Source organism: Pongo abelii, chromosome 6, assembly GCF_028885655.2.
Source record: "Pongo abelii isolate AG06213 chromosome 6, NHGRI_mPonAbe1-v2.0_pri, whole genome shotgun sequence".
Classification (NCBI taxonomy): Eukaryota; Metazoa; Chordata; class Mammalia; order Primates; family Hominidae; genus Pongo; species Pongo abelii.
The window spans coordinates 11,964,447-11,983,972 of NC_071991.2; the positions used below are offsets into that span (position 1 = coordinate 11,964,447).

A 19,526-nucleotide genomic window follows, 5' to 3' on the forward strand; every position below is an offset into this window, starting at 1 on the left:
TTTTTTTTTTTTGTAGTTTGCTTTAAACAGAAAGCACTTAAATAGATGACTATGTGTAAAAGCTCTGTGCAATTGAAATCATTTTTCTTCATTTTTAAAAAATAACGTATTGCACACCAAATGAACTCAAAGTAAGCTTTAGACCAGGACGATTCAGGTTATGAATGAGTTTGTTCACTGTAGTTCCGTTTGTTCATGAACCGAAGGGAAAACAGGCCTCCCCGACTCCCTCCAGTCTCCCAGCCTGCCTCTTGGTGACCACTGTGCTGGGCGTGCGGGGCCCGAGGGCTCTGGCCGGAGCCGCTGGCCTGACGAGGCAGGTTGGGGAGTGTCCGTGATTCAGAAGCTGAGAGGCTTCCCCAGTGTCTGAGGCCACAGCCATCCCTTCCAGCACTTAATCTTGTCTTGTTGAAATGGACTGACTGCTACTGACCTGCCGGCGTGCGTGAGGGTGATTATAAAAGGATGTTTCCTTGAGAAAAAAAAAATTATTTCTATCCTCTTCTATTTATTATTAGGTTAATCATTTAAGTACTTATCAGGAGTGTATTGTTATTTTGTGTTTTGTTGTCATAAATGCTTTTTGCTGTCACTCTAGTGGTTACTATCCTCTGCCTTCCTCTTCTCCCCCACTCCCCCAGAGAACCAAGGCATCTGGGGGATTGACTGGGGGCAGAGGGGGTTTCCCCAGCAAAATCAAACACCTGTCTCCAGAGTAGCCACTCAAAAACTGGTGGTCTCTATGTGTCTAACTTTTTAAATGAGAGAGTTTATGAACAAAAAAATCTACCAACGTGTGAGGGAGTTGCTGAGTTGAAGAATGCTCGCTTGAGGAGCTTCAGAGGAATCTTAGCAAAGCCAAGTTCAGTTCCCCAAAGCCTCCTAGAGCCTCTGGTAAGACTTCTGGGTTCATGAAGTTTCAGCGAGCCCTGGTCAGAGAGGGCGCGGTGGCCTGGCCAAGACTTTACCTCCAAGCGAGAGAGTGATTTCTTGCAAGGCCCGCACGGGTTGATATGTTTTGGTTGGTTTTTTGTTGTTGTTGTTTTTCTTGCGTACAAAGTTGGTCAAAACCATCTTTCAAAGCAACAGTGTTTTGTAGTACCAGGCTGTGGCTTGAGGGCTCACCTAGGAGATCATAGGCAGAGGGCCCCTTTCCCCTCTAGGTGGTTCAATGTGGAGGAAGGTTGGGTGTGGAGATTGCTTGCTGTGGCCCCAACCTCAGCCAGCAGGACACCCAGTTGTTGCCAATCGGGTGTGAAGGTGAGGCGCCCTGCCTCGATCCCGTGGGCCCAGCAGAAGGAAACTTATCCCAGGCCAAGGCAAGGGCCCTGCTCACCCCAAGGTAGGCTGGGAAGAGCATCTCTTTCCATACCATCACCTCCGCTTCTCCAAGATCGCCGGGGGCCCTGATTTTGTTCTCTCTTTGAAAGAAACCCTCCACCAAAACAGTGGTCCCCATCTCCCAAAAAGGCTTTTTTTTTTTTTTCATTTTTCTCTAATTAGTCTATGCATTTCTTTCTCTCTCAAACCATTTTCTGCCTCTTCCCTTGAGAAAACGGGCATCTCACGTACCCCCATCTGAGACCTCTTGGAAAAAAAAAATCCCGTGTATTCTGGAGATGTGAGAATTCACCCAAAATTCTTGAAGCATTGGAGAATAACTTGTTATAAAATAAAAGTGGGGGTAAAAAGAAGGTGGTTTTCCCCACATCCCTTTGCATTGAATAAGAGACCTAGTTCTTTGCGTTTGTGCAATAACTCTTTGCTGCTTGCCTTGAGAGCGGGTAGCACCACGCTCCTGTCCAGACTACTAACAGCACAAGACGCACTCGCAGGGTGGCGGAATCTTCCGGAAAACTCTTTATAAGCTCAGCTCTCCCCACCCCACCCCCGCTCCAGTGTTTTGTCACGTCTTACATTTTAGCAGTATTTTATATTTTCTGTAACGCATCAAGTCTTAGATCTTTCTAGAGCTTGTTTGTTCATCCTCACAATCACAGATTTTTTTTCTCCAATCCTCACAGAGACCCAATTGACCAAAAAAAGAAAAAAGGAAAAAAAAAAAAAAAGTCGTCCTTTTTTTTTTTTTTTTTGTACAAATCGCTTTGAGATGCCTCTGGTGTGTTGCTGTGTGACATCTCTCTGATAACATTTTATTTCTTGCTATTTGTTTTTCTACATTAAGAGTCAAAGTTGACCTGGCTGGCGTGGGGGTGGGGGAGGCACCCGTCGGCCCCTTGGTGTTGTCCCTCTGTCTTTGGTTAGCCATACGATGTTTGTTCTCAGCACTGTACAACGGTCCCTATATAATACGGAGAAGCAATATCACTGTATGAGACTCACACCATGTATTATTATTCACTAGCACCCTAGGTGTGATAATTGAAGTAAATATCTTTTATACAAACACGAGAATGTGTGGGTTGTTTTTATTTAAAGTGCTCTGGCCTGAGGACGAGCAGCAAACACTGTCATTCGGGGTCCAAAGGGCACCTCGAGAATCGCCGTTCCCGAGGTCGTCCTCCTTGCACCTGTCCGCAGGTCCTTGGGCGTGTGGCTTCCAGGCACACAGAAAACCATGTGGCTCTAGGATACATGGGGATCTCGGGCACTGTTCTGTCAATCTGCATCCGGTTCACAGGAAGGGCTTCGCCGGGGCCTGCGTTCCTACTTGCTGTTGTCACCAGCACTGTTTGTCTACCCTTGAACCAAGCCCTTACCCTCCCTGGCATCCGCTTCCTTGTCTGTAAAATGGAGACACCATCGCCTGGCATATAGGCTTGCTGTGGGGAACCAGGAATGGTGGCCAGTGCTGGTGTGGCACTGGGCTGGTGGTGGCAGCCCCAATCGATGGCACTCGGGCAACCGGGACTACGGCCAGGCTCCTCTGCCATGTGGCCTGCAGCTGGTCAGTGGTGTGGCCTCAACCTTCTGTGTGGGGGTCTCACTGTGCCCCTGACTCCTGATGTAACAGAAAGACAGGTGAAAGGCACCAGTTAATGCTTGCGAGTGGGCGGGACACGGGGATTGGGACAGTGGCTTGCGGGTCTCTGGAGCGCCAGGGCCACTGAGAAGAGTCTCTTTCCAGATGGCGCTCGGGCTGGACGTGGGGGGAGAGCTCTGCAGAGGTGGCTGTTAGGCTTCTCCGCGCAGTTGTGACTCAGAGGCTGTTGCTCGTCTTGAGACCTACCGGGTTGGAAAAGAGCCGTCTGCCAGGCCAACGTGTGTCTGGTGGAAGTGGGGGATGACTTGGTCGCGTATTAATTTGGAGATTTCAGATTGTGAAACACCCACATGTGATACAGAATCATAAGCCCCTCTCTGAATTAAACTGGATTCAATCCTCCCTCCAGTGGGAGAACCCAGAGTATAGGATGGAGACATCCCCCAGTGCCAGGTGCCCTCGGCAGCCCCGCGTCGCATGCAGTCACTTAGGGCTGGGGGTGTCTCTAGAGTTGCCCAAAATGCCGGTCCCCTCAGATAGGAGAGGCGTGCATAAAACCCTAAGAGCTGGCCAGGCGCAGTGGCTCACGCCTGTAATCCCAGCACTTTGAGAGGCCGAGGCGGGTGGATCATTTGAGGTCAGGAGTTCAAGACCAGCCTGGCCAACATGGTGAAACCCCATCTCTACTAAAAATACAAAAATTAACCAGGCATGGTGGCGGGTGCCTGTAATCCCAGCTACTTGGGAGGCTGAGGTAGGAGAATCGCTTGAACCTGGGAGGCGGAGGTTACAATGAGCCGAGATTGCGCCATTGCACTCCGGCCTGGGCAATAGAGCGAAACTCAGTCTCAATAAAACAAACAAACAAACAAATAACCCTAAGAACTCTGCCAGTTTGGTATTTGACAGACTGAAGTCTAACGTGGTTAATTTTTCTGTTTGCTAGTTTAGGTATGCCCCTATGTATTTAATGATCTGCTAACTAAATTAAAATAAGAAATGTTAAAAAAAAAAAAAAAAAAAAGGAAGGAAAGGAAGGAAGAAAGAACAGCTGGGCACAGTGGCTCATTCCTGTAACTCCTATAAGCCCAGCACTTTGGGAGGAGGTCAAGGCAGGAGGATTGCTTGAGCCCAGGAGTTTGAGACCAGCCTGGGCAACAGAGTGAGACCCCATCTCTACAAAAAATAAAAAATTAGTTGGGCATGGTGGCATGCGCCTGTAGTCCTAGCTACTCTGGAGGCTGAGGTGGGAGGATCACTTCTGCCCCTGAGTTCAAGGCTGCAGTGTGCTATGATGGCACCACTGCACTCCAGCCTGGGCAACACAGCAAGACCCTGAATCTTGGAAAAAAAAAAAAAAAGGAACACTTAGCTCAAAGTCTTCTTCCCCAGAAAGTTGAGACAGGGTCTCAAGTCTGTCACCACCTCCTCCTCCCAGGCTTAAGCAACCCTCCCATCTCAGCCTCCCAAGTAGCTGGGACCACAGGTGTGCACCACCATGCCTGGCTAATTTTTTGTAGAGACGGGGTTTCGCCATGTTGCCCAGGCTGGCCTTGAACTCCTGAGCTCAGGAGATCCACCCACCTGGTTCTCCCAAAGTACTGGGATTATAGGAGTGAGCCACTGCGTCCAGCCTCCCCAAGTGCTTCTAAAGTGAGATATAATTAAGCAAAACTGCAGTTGTAACTGGTTTTGCAGGGTCAGCTGCAGAGGCAGAAAAAGAGAGTGAGATTTCATGCTCTGACTGCAATTGGGCGATGCCTCCATTCCAGGCAAATGGTTCAGCCTTGACCTTTCTCCCGTCCCTGCAGTTATGTGGGTCTGAACAGAACCTTGTTCCTTGCTTTTGTTTTTGTTTGAGACAGAGTCTCTCTCTCGCCTAGGCTGGAGTTTAGTGGCGCTATCTCGGCTCACTGCAACCTCTGTCTCCTGAGTTCAAGCAATTCTCCTGCCTCAGCCTCCCGAGTAACTGGGCTTAGAGGTGTGCACCACAACACCCAGCTAAATTTTAGTATTTTCAGTAGAGATGGGGTTTTACCATGTTGGCCAGGCTGGTCTCGAACTCCTGACCTCAAGTGATCCGCCCACCTTGGCCTCCCAAAGTGCTGGGATTACAGGCGTAAGCCACTGCGCCCGGCCCCTTATTTGTTATTTGTTTTGTTTCGTTTTGTTTTGTTTTTAAGATGGAGTCTGGCTCTATCACCCAGGCTGGAGTGCAATGGTACAATCTCGGCTCGCTGCAACCGCCACCTCCTGGGTTCAGGCGATTCTCCTGCCTCAGCCTCCCAAGTAGCTGGGATTATAGGTGCCCACCACCACACCTGGCTTTTTTTTTTTTTAATTTAATTTTTTTTTATTTTTTATTTTTTAGTAGAGGTGGGGTTTCACCATGTTGGCCAGGCTGATCTCGAACTCCTGACTTCAAGTGATCTGCCTGCCTCAGCGTCCCAAAGTGCTGGGATTACAGGCTTGAGCCACCGTACCCAGCCACGTTCCTTACTTGATGCTCTGAGGAAATACAATTGCACGTAGACAGGGTGGCGCGACGTGATGATGAGATATATTAGAGCACTTGAATTGTCTGCAATGGTCCTGTGTGCTTCTGTTAAAAAGCCCCTCTGAGTGGCTGCCTGGGGGCGTGCTGCTCCTCTCCACGGTCCTAGCATGCCAGCTTTGGGGGCACACAGCTTGCTGGTGTCTACTTCAGCTCATCACTGATTCCTGTGAGGTGGCAGAGGCCCAGACCTGCATGTACAGACCCAACCAGGGAACTAGGAGGGCTCCACAGAGCTACTGTGATGTTGCCGGGGCTCCCGGCCGGTGGGCCATTGCTCAGCAAACAACTCATACAGTGTGGAGTGACTGGCCTCCATAGACAGGGGAGATACAGCCTGGGCCCAGCCTTGGGCAGGCATTGCTGAAGTTCCTGTCTTTTCCAAGAAACTCAGACTCTTAGAATACCAACAGGAAGGGCCCTGGTCGAGCATGGTGGGTCACGCCTGTAATCCCAGCACTTTGGGAGGCTAAGGTGGACGGATCACCTGAGGTCAGGAGTTTGAGACCAGCCTGGCCAACGTGATGAAACCCCATCTCTACTAAAAATACAAAAATTAGCCAGGCATGATGGCGCATGCCTGTAATCCCAGCTACTCAGGAGGCTGAGACAGGAGAATCGCTTGAACCCAGGAGGCGGAGGTTGCAGTGAGCCAAGATTGCGCCACTGCACTCCAGCCTGGGCAAGAGTGAGACTCTGGCTCAAAAAAATAAGAAATAAATAATACCAACACGAAGAGCCCCTTTTTTTTTTCAAGCAGAATCGAGTATGGATAAGTAATAGCAGAGCTGCCCATTTGGGGCAGTGGTGTGTCTCCAGGGAGCAGGATTTGAGGACAACCCTCCCACTGTTCAGGGAGGTGTCAGTGTCTGTGGTCAAGAGACACTGGCTGTATCAGGATCCCAGCAGCGTTTCTTAGGGGCTGATGACCGTGAGCAAGTCTTAAGTCGACACTCAGGAAATCTTTGAAAGAATGAATGAGTTTAACTTCCTAGTGCTTCTGTTTCTGTCTCTGTAAAGGGGATATAAAAAGCCAAACTCGGTCGGGCACGATGGCTCACACCTGTAATCCCAAGGCTTTGGGAAGCCAAGGCAGGAGGATCACTTGAGGCCGGGAGTTCAAGACCCATCCTGGGACACATAGCAAGACCCCGTCTCTACAAAAATGTTTAAAATTCGCCGGATGTGCTGGCACATGCCTGTAGTCCCAGCTACACGGGAGCCTGAAGGATCGCTTGAGCCCAGGGGCTCAAGGCTGCAGTGAGCTATAATTGCACCACTGCACTCCGGCCTGGGTGACGGAGTGAGACCCCATCTCCAATTGAAAAAATAAGAGGTAGGTGGCTCATGCCTGTAATCCCAGCACTTTGGGAGGCCGAGGCAGGTGGATGACGAGTTCAGGAGATTGAGACCATCCCGGCTAACACGGTGAAACCCCGTCTCTACTAAAAAGACAAAAAATCAGCCGGGCATGGTGGTGGGCACCTGTAGCCACTCAGGAGGCTGAGGCAGGAGAATCGCTTGAACCCGAGGCAAAGGTTGTAGTGAGCCGTGATACCTCCACTGCATTCCAGCCTGGGCGACAAAGCAAGACTCCATCATGGATGGATGGATGGATGGATGGATGGATGGATGGATGGATAACTCACAGGGTTACTGAGAGTACCCAGTGAGAAGACCTGGAAACCACTCACCCAGCACCCAGTGGCAGGGCACAGCCTGGAAGGATCCAAGTGAGGCCTATGCAGTTACTGGCAGTGGAAGCAGCAGAGGACTGGCTGGCCCTGCCAGGGCCTTGCTGCCCGTGGCCAGGCCCCATCTCCTGGGGTCTCTAGTCTCCTCTAACACACATGGCCTCTGGGTTTGGCTGTGATGGGGTGGGACTGAGCCGTGGTAGATGCTTACATCAGACGGATCACAAAGAGGGCCAGCTGTGCCCCAGCCTGGGAGACCCTGCAGCTGTGGGAATCCCGGTGCAACTTTCCAACTGAGGAAACAGATGCTTGCCGTGGGGTAGCATTCACTCGCCCGTGAGCTAATACATACCGAAGGCTGACTGTGGGCCGCTGCCTTACACGCTGGGGTTATTACAGGGCAAACCAGGAGCTCACCTTGTGGGAGGGACAGACAGTAGACGTAATAAATAAGTGAATGAGATAGTTGCTTCGAAGGTGATCAGTGTTATAAGGAGGATGGGAAGAGCAAGTGAAAAGGGTTAAAGTTTTGTTTTTGTTTTTTTTTTTTTTCTTTTTTTTGGAGATGAAGTCTTGCTCTGTTGCTCAGGCTGGAGTGCAATGGCATGATCTCAGCTCACTGCAACCCCCACCTCCCAGGTTCAGGCGATTCTCCTGCCGCAGCCTCCCAAGCAGCTGGGATTACAGGTGCATGCCACCACGTCCAGCTAATTTTTGTATTTTTAATAGAGACAGGGGTTTCACCACATTGGGCAGGCTGGTCTCGAACTCCTGATCTCAAGTGATCCACCCGCCTCGGCATCCCAAAGTACTGGGATTACAGGCGTGAGCCACCCACACCCAGCCTTTTTTTTTTTTTTTTTTTTTGAGATGGAGTCTCACTCTGTTGCCCAGGCTAGAGTGCAGTGACACAATCTCAGCTCACTGCAACCTCCTCCTCCCAGGTTCAAGCAATTCTCCTGCCTCAGCCTCCCAAGTAGCTGGGATTACTGGTGCATGCCACCACGTCCAGCTAATTTTTGTTATGTTTAGTAGAGACAGGGGTTTCATCATGTTGTCCATTCTGGTCCCAAACTCCTGACCTCAGGTGATCTGCCCGCTTCAGCCTCCCATAGTGCTGGGAGCCACTGCGCCCAGCCGAAAAGGGTTAAAGTTTTAAATCAGGTGGTCAGGGTAGGCCTCCCTAAGAAGTTCACGTCTTTGTTTAATTTTTTATCTTTTTCTCTTTTTTTTGAGACAGGGTCTCACTCTGTCACCCAGGCTGAAGTGCAGTGGTGTGATCATAGCTCACTGCAGACTCTAACTCTTGGGCTCAAGTGATCCTCCCAGCCTCCCTAGTAACTGGGACTACAGGCACACATCACCACTTTTGGCTAATTTTTCTATTTTTTGTAGAGACGAAGTCTCGCTATGTTACCCAGGCTGGTCTCAAACTCCTGGCTTCCAGCAACTTTTTTTTTTTTTTTTTTTTGAGACGGAATCTTGCTCTGTCACCCAGGCTAGAGTGCAGTGGCGCGATGTCAGCTCACTGCAACCTCCACCTCCTGGGTTCAAGTGATTCTCCTGCCTCAGCCTCCCAAGTAGCTGGGATTACAGGCGCCCACCACCGCGCCCGGCTAATTTCTTGTATTTTTAGTAGAGACGGGGTTTCACCATCTTGGCCAGGCTGGTCTCGAACTCCTGACCTCAGGTGATCCACCCGCCTCGGCCTCCCAAAGTGCTGGGATTACAGGCGGGAGCCATCGCGCCCAGCCCAGAAGTTAACTTCTAAACAGTCCTGGCAGAGCTGAGGGAACGAGCCCTGCAGATGTGAGAAGGAAGGACGTTCTAGGCAGTGGGAACCGCCAGTTCAAAGGTCTCGTGGTGCAAATGTCTCTGGAAACCAGCATGGCCGCAGCACCGTGACCAGGAGGGAGCGGGAGGCGATAACGTCAGAAGAGACCAGGGAGAGGCGGGGCATGGGGGCCTTGTCGGTCATTGCCGAGGCTTTGGTTTTTACTCTGAGTCAACTGGGGGCCCTTGGAGGGTTTGAACAGAGGGTCCTGGCTCTGGTGGAGAAACAGGAAGTAGGAGTTAATCGTAGGAGTGAGTAAGGAGGGGTCAGCACAGGGGAAGCCCTCAGAAGCTCACCCAGGAGGCCACGACTGGGGCTGGGTTTGACCCCCCGAGCCATGCCAGATGAGCTGCTTCTCAGCCACCGTGTGGGATCAATTTCTTTCACACTGAGCTTGGTCGAAGCCCGCTGCTTTGTGCTGTGGATCTTCTGGCAGCCAGGGAACGTGGACTTGGCCCTGCGTATGGCCTCAATCACACGCTCATTGTTCTGCTCTTAGTACGGATAGACACAATGACCTGGCCAACGTGAACCCTGGCTGTCACACCCTGGGGCTTTCCAAGGGCACCCCGAATACTTGCCTGGTGCCTAGACTACAGACAGCACGAGGTCAGAGACACAAATGTCCAGTGGAAAGAATTGTCTCCAAGGTTCCTTAGGGCAACCCATATAAGAAACAGACTATGTGGCCGGGCGTGGTGGCTCACGCCTGTAATCCCAGCACCTTGGGAGGCCAAGGCGGGTGGATCACCTGAGGTCAGGAGTTCCGGACCAGCCTGGCCAACATGACGAAACCCTGTCTCTACTAAAAATACAAAAATTAGCCAGGCATGGTAGCGGGCGCCTGTAATCCCAGCTACTCGGGAGGCTGAGGCAGAAGAATTGCTTGAACCCAGGAGGCAGAGGTTGCAGTGAGCCGAGATTATGCCACTGTACTCCAGCCTGGACAACAAGACCAAAAATCTGTCTCAAAAAAAAAGAGAAAGAAAGAAACAGACTATGTACTTTACTGAGGAGGCTGCTGTTTGCAACCACTGCACCTTATGAGGTCACTATTTTTTTTAAGAGACAGGGTCTCACTCTGTTGCCCAGGCTGGAGGGCAGTGGCATAATCATCGCTCACTGCAGCCTTGACCTCCTGGGCTCGAGCAATCCTCCTGCCTCAGCCTCCCAAGTAGCGGGGACAGGCGTGCACCACCACACATGGCTAATATTTTAATTTTTTGTAGAGACAGTTTGGCTATGTTGCCCAGGGTGTTCTCAAACTCCTGGACTCAAGCAATCTTCCTGCCTCAGCCTCCCAAAGTCCTGGGATTACAGGCATGAGCCAGTTGCACCCGACCAACTTTTTAAAAGGCTCTCTCTGGCTGCTGTTTGGTGCCCAGAGCATAGGTGGCAGAGGGAGGCCAATGAGGAGGCTGATGCCATCATCGCAATGAGAGGTGGTCATGACTCAGACTAGGTGGCAGCAGTGGTAACAAGGGACTGGATTCTGGAGATATTTTGAAAGTAGAGCCAAAAATGAGACTTACGGCAGGCGCAGTGGCTCACACCTGTAGTCCCAGCACTTTGGGAGGCCGATGTGGGCGGGTCACTTCAAGCCAGCAGTTTGAGACCAGCCTGACCAACATGGTGAAACCCTGTCTCTACTAAAAATACAAAAATTAGACGGGCGTGGTGGTTCATGCTTGTAGTCCCAGCTACTCAGGAGGCTGAGGCAGGAGAATCTCTTGAACCCAAGAGGTGGAGGTTGCAGTGAGTCGAGATGACACCACTGCACTCTAGCTTGGGTGACAGAGTGAGACTCCGTCTCAAAAAAAAAAAGAGAGAGAGAGACTTAAGACAGATTCAGCATCAAGAGTGATGGAGAGGAGTGAGGCTACCTCCGGGGTTTGGTCTGAGCCACCGAAGGGTCGCAGAGAGCTGGGTCAGGCCGGGAAAGGGGTCTCTGCCTATCCCTGCAGATGTCACCTCCCAGGGCTGGACTACAGGGGTCCACACTTGGGCTTGGGGAGGAAGGGATCAGGCTGAAATTCACACCCGTGAAGGTTGAAATGCCAGTAGAAGGTCAAGTAGAAGATAAATCCAAGGAGAGGCGTGGACTGGAGTCCCACACTGGGGAGCCATCGGCTTGTCAATGGCATCCCGCATGGCCAGAGCGGATGAGAGGGCAGAGTGAGGCATCTGTGGACGGTCCCTGTGCAGCAGCAGCAAGAAGCTTAGCAGGGAGGGCAAGGACCAGTCAAGGAAACAGGGACAGAGCAGCCAGCCGGGGAAGGAGGCCCAGGAGGGTCGGTGACCTGGAAACTAGCTGCTAACACAGCAGCTCAGATGAGAGCCAAAAAACAAGGACGTGGCAATGTGCGGAGGTCATTAGGGACCTTGGCAAGGACAGTCCGCGTGGGGGGCGGCAGAGTCTGATGGGAAGGGCTTGAGGAATCGGAGGAGCGGAATTAGATGCTTGAGAAGAGACAGCTTCTTCAAGGAGTTTTGCCGGAGTGAGGTCAAAGGAAGGGGCATGTGTGCATGTGTACATGCCTGGTAGGAGAACATGCTTGCCTGTATGTAGAAGGAAGAAGCAAGAGCTGGCGCTGCAGGAGAGGGTGGCATTGCTGGAGACCCCATCGAGTAGGGGTGGGGGCCAGCACCTGCAGGCATGGAGAGCCAGCCGGGGGGGCTCAGTGGTCACCTGTGGCTACCTGCAGGATCTACAGGTGCAGAGGCAGGGAGGGGTGGATGAGGCAGCAGCTTGGCCCCCTCAGTGTCCTCCTAGCAGAGATACCATGTGCACCGAGCATCTCCACTGTTCCTACCTGGCCTGCAAGTGATTTAATAAGACAGGGGCGGCTGGGCGTGGTGGCTCATGCCTGTAATCCCAGCACTTTGGGAGGCTGAGATGGGTGGATCACGTCAGGTCAGGAGTTCAAGACCAGCCTGGCCAACGTGACGAAACTCTGTCTCTACTAAAAATACAAAAATTAGCCAGGCGTGGTGGTGCATGCCTGTAATCCCAGCTATTTGAGAGGCTGAGGCGGGAGAATCTCTTGAACCTGGGAGACAGAGGTTGCAGTGAGTCAAGATCACAACATTGTACTCTAGCCTGGGTGTCAAGAGTGAAACTCCGTCTCAAAAAATAAATAAATAAAAAGACAAGGGCCCCTCATGCCTTCAGGAAAACCGTAGGTACAACACCACTGGCCTTACTATGATAAGTCTCTGCATTTAATCCTTCTGCAGTCAGAAATCATGCCTAGACTTTTTTTGGGTGTGGGGCAGAAGGGGACAGGGTCTTGCTCTATCACCCAGCCTGGAGTGCAGTGGTGCAGTCGTAGCTCTCTGCAGCCTTGAACTCCTGGACTCAAGCGATCCTCCCACCTTAGCCTCCTTAGTAGCTGGGACCACAGGTGCACACCACGATGCCTGGCTAATTTTTTTATTTTTCTGTAGAGATGACGTTTTGCCATGTTGCCCATGCTGGTCTCAAACACCTGAGCTCCAGCGATGCTACCACCTCTGCCTCCCAAAGTGCTGGATTCCAGCCATGAGCCACCGCGCCGAGCCCTCCTGAAGTCTTGAGCTTAAAGATGCTTTGATTCCCTCCTCCCCTCTGTGAGGTGCCCCCTCTAGGATGTCTTTCCGGGTTCTCTCAGAAGGATGAGGTCCCAGTCTTTCGTGAGGGGAAGGGGACCATCTTGGGCCCTTGCCCCACAGACTCCTTTTCCAAGCCCCTTTCCCTGTCTTATGCTCACTTATTCATCCATCACCTGTCATCCCCCTCTCTCCCCTAAACAAAATCTGTCCCTCTCTCCTGGGTTTCTGGGTTGCAGATGGTCCATTCCACACACTCCATGCTTCTCAAGATCCCCTCTCGGGCACATGTTACCGCTCTTTCACCAGTTCTGCCCATCGGGCTGTGCCTTGCAGCCCTGCATACCCCCACCACCTCGACGACAACACCTTCGCCTCGCTCAGCCTCTCTGTAGCTTCTGACCCCCTGACCCTCGGTATTCATTGACCCTCCTGCCTCATCTTGGTGCCTTCACATGCATCCTCCTGGTGTCTCCTCTGCCTTCTGCCGCCTCTTCTCAGGGTCTTTGCGGGACCCCCTTTGTGGGTCACCCCCTGAGGCTCCGGCCACCTCACAGCAGCACTCTCTCAGAACCTGTCCACCACCCCTGATGTTCTGTATTAGCTGTTCTGGCATTGCTATAGAGAAATACCTGAGGCTGTGTAATTTATCAAGAAAAGAGGTTTCTTTGGCTCATGGTTCTGCAGGCTGTACCAGAAGCGTGGTGCTGGCGTCGGTTTGGCTTCTGGGGAGGCGTTGGAGCCTTTACTCGTGGCGGAAGGCGAAGTGGGAGCAGGTGTGAGACATGGCGAGGCCAGGAGGAAGAGAGAGAGAATGGGGGTGGGGCAGGTGCCACGCTCCTTAAACAACCAGATCTCTATCTCAGAGACAGCACCGTGCCACGAGGGACCTGCCCTGTCCCCCAAACACCTCCCACCAGGCCCCACTTCCAACACTGGGGATTAATTACATTTTTTTTTTTTTTTTTTTGAGACAGGGTCTCACTCTGTCACCCAAGCAAGAGTGCAGTGGTGTGATCACAGCTCACTGCAACCTCTGCCTCCTGGGCTCAGGTGATCCTCCCATCTCAGCCTCCCTAGTAGCTGGGACTACAGCTACACCACCACACCCAGCTAATTTTTTTTGTGGGTTTTTTTTTGTAGAGACAGGGTTTTTCCATGTTTCCCAGGCTGGTCTTGAATTCCTGGGCTCCCTCCTCAGCCTCCCAAAGTGCTGGAATTATAGGCAAGAGCCACTGCACCTGGCTTGATTACATTTCAACATGAGATGTGGACAGGGATGAATATCCAAACTGTATCATTCCACTCCTGCCCTCCTCACGCAAATGTCATGTCCTTCTCACATTGCAAAATACAATCATGCCTTTCCAACAGTACCCCAAAGTCTTTTTTTTTTTTTTTTGAGATGGAGTTTCGCTCTTGTTGCCCAGGCTGGAGTACAATGGTGCCATCTCAGCTCACTGTAACCTCCGCCTCCCAGGTTCAAGCCATTCTCCTGCCTCAGCCTCCCAAATAGCTGGGATTACAGGCGCCCGCCACCATGCCCGGCTGATTTTTTTTTTTTTTTTTTTTTTTTGTATTTTTAGTAGAGACGAGTTTTCACCATGTTGGCCAGGCTGGTCTCAAACTCCTGACCTCAGGTGATCCGCCCACCTCAGCCTCCCAAAGTGCTGGGATTACAGGCGTGAGCCACCACGCCCACCCCCAAAGTCTTAACTCATTACAGCATTTTGGTCACAACCATCGAACCAGTCTCTAAGAAGTTCCAAAGTTTCCCTCATCTTCCTGTCTTCTTCCAAGCCCCCCAAACGCTCCCAAGCTCTGACCGTCAGGGCCCTAGATCTCCTCAACCAGCATCTCCAGCCTCAGGTCCACAGGTCCAAACCCCACCACACACATACCCTTAGCTGTTCACAAGCACCTTTGTGCTTACCAGAACCGAGCCAGCCAGCTGCCCACCCCTTCCCCCACAGGGGGCCAGGCCCGAGCCTCCCCACCTGGGTTCTGTACAGCGATGGGGTCCACAGCTCTCTCTCCAGCTCCTCCTGTGGCCTCGCCCCAGAGCCCTGTACTCCAGAGGTTGAAGAACTTGCCGAAGGTCGTGAAATTCATAAAAGGCAGGGCCAGAATGCAAGCCCGGTTCTGGACTTGACATCAAGTGGCCACCAGAGATATGACCCCAGCTTCCCCACCTGCGTGTTCCAGCCTCCAGCAGAGAAGGCAGGGTGAGGCAGCTGGTGGGGGATAGGGGACCCTCCCATGGCTGGTGAGGCCCTGTCCTTCTCTAAGTACATCTAACTGAGGCCCCTCTCTGGGGGAAGCCCGCACAGCCAGTCTCCTGGCCTTTGCGTCCCCCCAGCATGGAGTGACAGTTTCAAAGCACAGCTCTGGTTGCTGCTGGGATCCAGCTGGGCTCTGGAACAGTGTCCAGATCCTGTCCCCTGCATCCTCCAGTTCTCTGTCCACCCCCCTCTACCCAGAGCCTTCCCTCCAGTCTCACCGCCTGCCAGCCTCTGCTGCCCTGTCTTACCCAGCCTGTTCTCTCTGCCTCACAAGCAGCCATCCCCCAATTCTGCTGCCCGTGCAACTGGCCTGTGCTCCTATCACCCCAAGCCACCTCTTCAGGGATGGCCTCCCCCAACCACTCAGCCCTGCACCCTGAGATCCCCTCAGGAGCTAACCCAGTGCCCAGAGCGTCTGCAGCAGCGCCAATGGCCAGGCCTCCAGGCCAGCTTAACACATGGACCCTCTCCAGGATAGCGGGCCACCAGCTGGGAACCAGGGCAGCCTAGGATAGAGGGTTTGCAGCCAGGGTGCTCACACCCGCACAGAATGTCACCTATATGCACAGCGGGACGGTGTGCCCACCCCTGCAGGAGCAGGCACAGGAACAAGTGCACAGGGACCGGGCCCACGCACCCCATCATCTCCCTGGTGCCCACGGATGGCGCTGGGAGCTGCAAGTCGCTGCCACCCCAGGGACCTGACCAAGACCACACTGGGGTGGCCACAGACTGGGGGCAGATAAAACAGGCAGTGCAAGGAATCATCTCAGCAGCTTTTTATCTACCCCTCTTGCCAGGCGCACACCTCCAGGGAAAAGGGCTCACTCTGGCCGGGCAAAAGTCACCTCTGCAAAGGTTCCCCATCTCAGCCCTGTCTCTCTGTCCCCCAGGCCCTCATCCCTGAGGTGGAATGTGGTTTCCCTGAGCCTTGTTGGGGCTTAACACCCTCTTTTTATCCCAGGAGTCTGTCCCCATGGGATCAGTCCCAGCACAGTTCTTGGATGTGCTCCTGTTTGTGGCCAAACTGAAGCATCCCCTCCCTTGGTCGAGGCCCTTCACCTCTATTAATGTGACCCAAGGCCCCATTAGCTTTCTGGTGGTTTCGTCTCCCTACATCTCACAACTGCTGTCCACCTCCCATCCTAAGCATGCATGGCCGGCTCTGCCATCCCATCCCACAGGCCAGGACCCAAGAACTCTGCACCCAGGCCAGGAGGGCATGGCATTTATCGTCTCTCTGGTCCTCTCCCCTTTGGAGTCTCCTTAAAGTCCCTGCAGGTGGCCCAGGGCCAGCCCCAACCCTGCCCCCGACAGTCCTCCCTCCAAGACCGGGTCCTGTCTTCAGGTCCTGCCTCTTCCTTCATCCCCTCCTCACTTCCGCAGACACCACCTTCCTGCCAGGGACCCAGGGGCTCAGTGAATGTCTGAAAGAAGAAATCCATTTAGGGGCCCAGCGCAGTGGCTCACGCCTGTAATCTCAGCACTTTGGGAGGTTGAGGCGGACAGATCACTTGAGGTTGGGAGTTTGAGACCAACCTGGACAACATTGCTAAACCCCGTCTCTACTAAAAATACAAAAATTAACTGGGTATGGTGGCAGGCGCCTGTAGTCCCAGCTACTCAGGAGGTTGAGGCAGGAAAATTGATTGAACCTTGGAGGCGGAGGTTGCAGTGACTCGAGATGGAGCCACTGCACTCCAGCCTGGGTGACTGAGTGAGACTCTGTCTCAATAAAATAAAATAAAATAAAATAAAATAAATCCATTCGGGGCCTGAACGAGGCGAGACTCTGGTGTGGTCAAGGGCTTAGACAAAGCTGGGGGTGGATGCCTTGGGTTTGGTTCCAGGTCTGGAAGTCTCCGTTCTTCGACTGTAAAATGTGAATCGTCTTTTCTGACTCATCTGTAAGGACTTGGTGTGCAGTGGGAACCCAGGAGCATGTGGGGGTGAGGCTGGGCTGCCCCATCCTGGCCCAGGACTCTGAGCCCAGCCAGGGCAGGTATGACAGCCGGTCAGCGGGCCGCGCAGTCAGGGATGAGTCCAAGGAGGAGGCCGCACATACCATTTCCCTGGCACTGCCCACAGCCTGCAGCCTTTGTGCATTTCTGAGGCCACAGTGCCCCCTGGCGGCTGTGCAGCCTACCCCAAAGGACAGCGTCCTGGGTCTCAGGCCTCCGACTTCCTCTCTGCAGCCCCAACAGCTCACCCTAAACAAGGTTATTGTCACCATGTTACATGTCATCATTTGGGACCAGAAAGGGAGATCCAGTGGCCCTGAGTCGCACAGTCAACCAGAAACAAGGCCAAACCTCACCCTCAGGGCAGCCTGGCTCCTGGGTCACTCAAGTCCTGCCTGGCAATGCATGCTTGGGTCTGGGTCCCTTCCCCGACGTCTCTCACCCTCCTGCAGGGCAGGAAAGTCACAGTTTGGATGCTTTGTTATAAAGATGACCCTGGCACCTGGAGGAGGGAGAGACAGACAGGGCTGTGGGTCAGGGGACTCCTTGGGGACCACACCACCCCCACCACTGCAGCTGGAGCCTCTGTTGGGGGCGGGACCAAGCACCTCTGCTGTCAGCCCAGAGATGGGACCCCTACACACCCCACTGCACCCCCGGCAGCTTTCTCTGCCTCTCCTACCCCCAGGCTTCCCACTGGACATTATCCCAGAACATCAGCTATGGAAGCAACTTAAGCCTCTTTGCCCCTGCATGACAAGCAAAGTGAGGCCCAGAGAGGGAAAGGTGCTGGCCAGGGCCCCCCAAACAGCTGTGGGCAGAGCCACGTTGCACCGGTTTCTCCTAATCCCTGACCTGAGCTCCTTCTCCTACCCAGGGGATTTCACCAATCCAGAGAGTACTTGGGGCCAGGAGTGCCTCTGACAGTCAGGGAGGGCTTCCTGGAGGAGGCCCTAGGTCTAATGGGGTCTTCTAGGCAGTGGTGAGTTGGGAAGGAAGAGCCAGCACTCTCATGGCATCCAGGCGGCCCTGCTTCCAGACCGTGGGTTGGAGGGGCAGAACCAGGGGAGGGCACCAAGCGTCCCACCAGGCTCCCTCTGACGGCCATGTCTTCCTTTGGCCACAGGACGCTGTGCGGAGCTGCAGGTCCGTGTCACTGAGGCTGTGGCCACAGCCACTGAGCAGAGAGAGCTGATCGCCCGCCTGGAGCAGGACCTGAGCATCATTCAGTCCATCCAGCGGCCCGATGCTGAGGTGAGCCCACCTCCCTGCCCCATGGCCATCTCGCCACCTACCCAGGGTTATTTTAGCCTCTGCAAACACTGACTTCCCAGATTCGCCTGTGTATCAGGCAGCTGGGGACAACCCAGAAGGGCTGTCACCTAAAACCATTGGGTTCTCCCTGCTTACTCCATGAATACCACCCTGCCTCCGATTTGGGGTGACAGGCCATGGGGCAGAGGCCACAGGGCTTCCTAGCGGTAGCACGGAGGCCCCTCTTTCCAGGCACTGCCCTGAGAGCAGAGGCAGAGCAAGGCCAGGACCATGCACCCATCTCCCAGCTAAAGGACCTGGAACCCAGAGATCACAGCAGGCTGGGGCATAAACAGCCCAGGGAGGGCATCTCCTCGCCCACCTGCCATTCTATAGAGGCCACAGTGGGACTCTGGGAGAGAAGTCTGGGCTGTCCCAGGTCTCGTGGCAGGCTGGTTGCAGGGCCAGGGAGGCCCAGGTGTCTGATGCATGTCAAAGCTGAGTGGCTGCGAGGAGAGCCGCACTGCTGCTGAACTCTGGCCTCAGGAGTGACTCAGGGCCCAGCCATCTCTTCTTTGATAGCTCATGCCACGCGTCCAGGTCCGGGCCCTCCTGCAGCCAGCCTGCACCCCGGACGGCCCCACCCACTCCTTGCCACACCCACCCCGCCATTTGCCTTGGCCATGCTGAAAGGGAATATTCCGTGCCCACTGTGTGGAGGCACCTCCTCATCGCTTCCTGTCACCTGCAGGGTGCCGCCGAGCACCGCCTGGAGAAGATCCCGGAGCCCATCAAAGAGGCCACTGCCCTATTCTACGGTAAGGAGAGGCCTGACCAATGGAGGGAGGAGGAGGGAAGAGGAGACAGGTGATACCGCCTGAGAACCCAGATCCCCAAAGAGTAGTCCCTTCCTCTAAGAAGGTCAGGCCCCCACGCCTGCAATGCAGCAGCAACCTTCGAAGGGTCAGGTAAGGCCAGGTGTGGTGGCGCACATCTGTAGTCCCAGCTACTTTGGAGGCTGAGGTGGGAGGATCGCCTGAGCCCAAGAATTGGAGGCTGCAGTGAGCTATGATGGTGCCACTGCACTCCAACCTGGGCGACAGACCGAAACCCTGTCTCTAAAAAACAAAAAGGTGAATGAGCCCCCAACCTGCCTTTCTGGATCTTAGCCTGACACCCCCCACCTTGGGGCCCTGACCCTTCGGCCCTGCCGGTAGCCCGTGAAAGGCTGGTGAGTGGTGATCAGCCAGGCCTCACTGCCAAAGTGCAGCCAGAGGTCCATGCAGTGAGGCGAAGGCAGCCTCCTTGGGTATTGAGGACAGAACCTGAGGCTGCTGGACTGGGATACTGGGGGTGTGCCCATGCCTCCCCAGTTCCCCTCCTGCCCCTTCGCTTCCCCAGGGGATATAGGCCTA

At 53.6% G+C, this 19,526-nt stretch overlaps 1 protein-coding gene across 3 annotated transcripts in view; it reads left to right on the top strand.

Moving 5' to 3' along the window:
• CUX1 (cut like homeobox 1) overlaps positions 1 to 19,526 on the top strand; it is a 467,346-nt gene that overhangs the window by 438,879 nt on the left and 8,941 nt on the right. For all 3 annotated transcript variants that reach the window (XM_024249255.3, NM_001135473.2, XM_054558826.2), the window contains exons 15-16: positions 17,984 to 18,111; positions 18,863 to 18,929. In XM_024249255.3, coding sequence (XP_024105023.1) covers positions 17,984 to 18,111; positions 18,863 to 18,929 — 195 coding nt within the window. The remainder of the gene's footprint in view (positions 1 to 17,983; positions 18,112 to 18,862; positions 18,930 to 19,526) is intronic.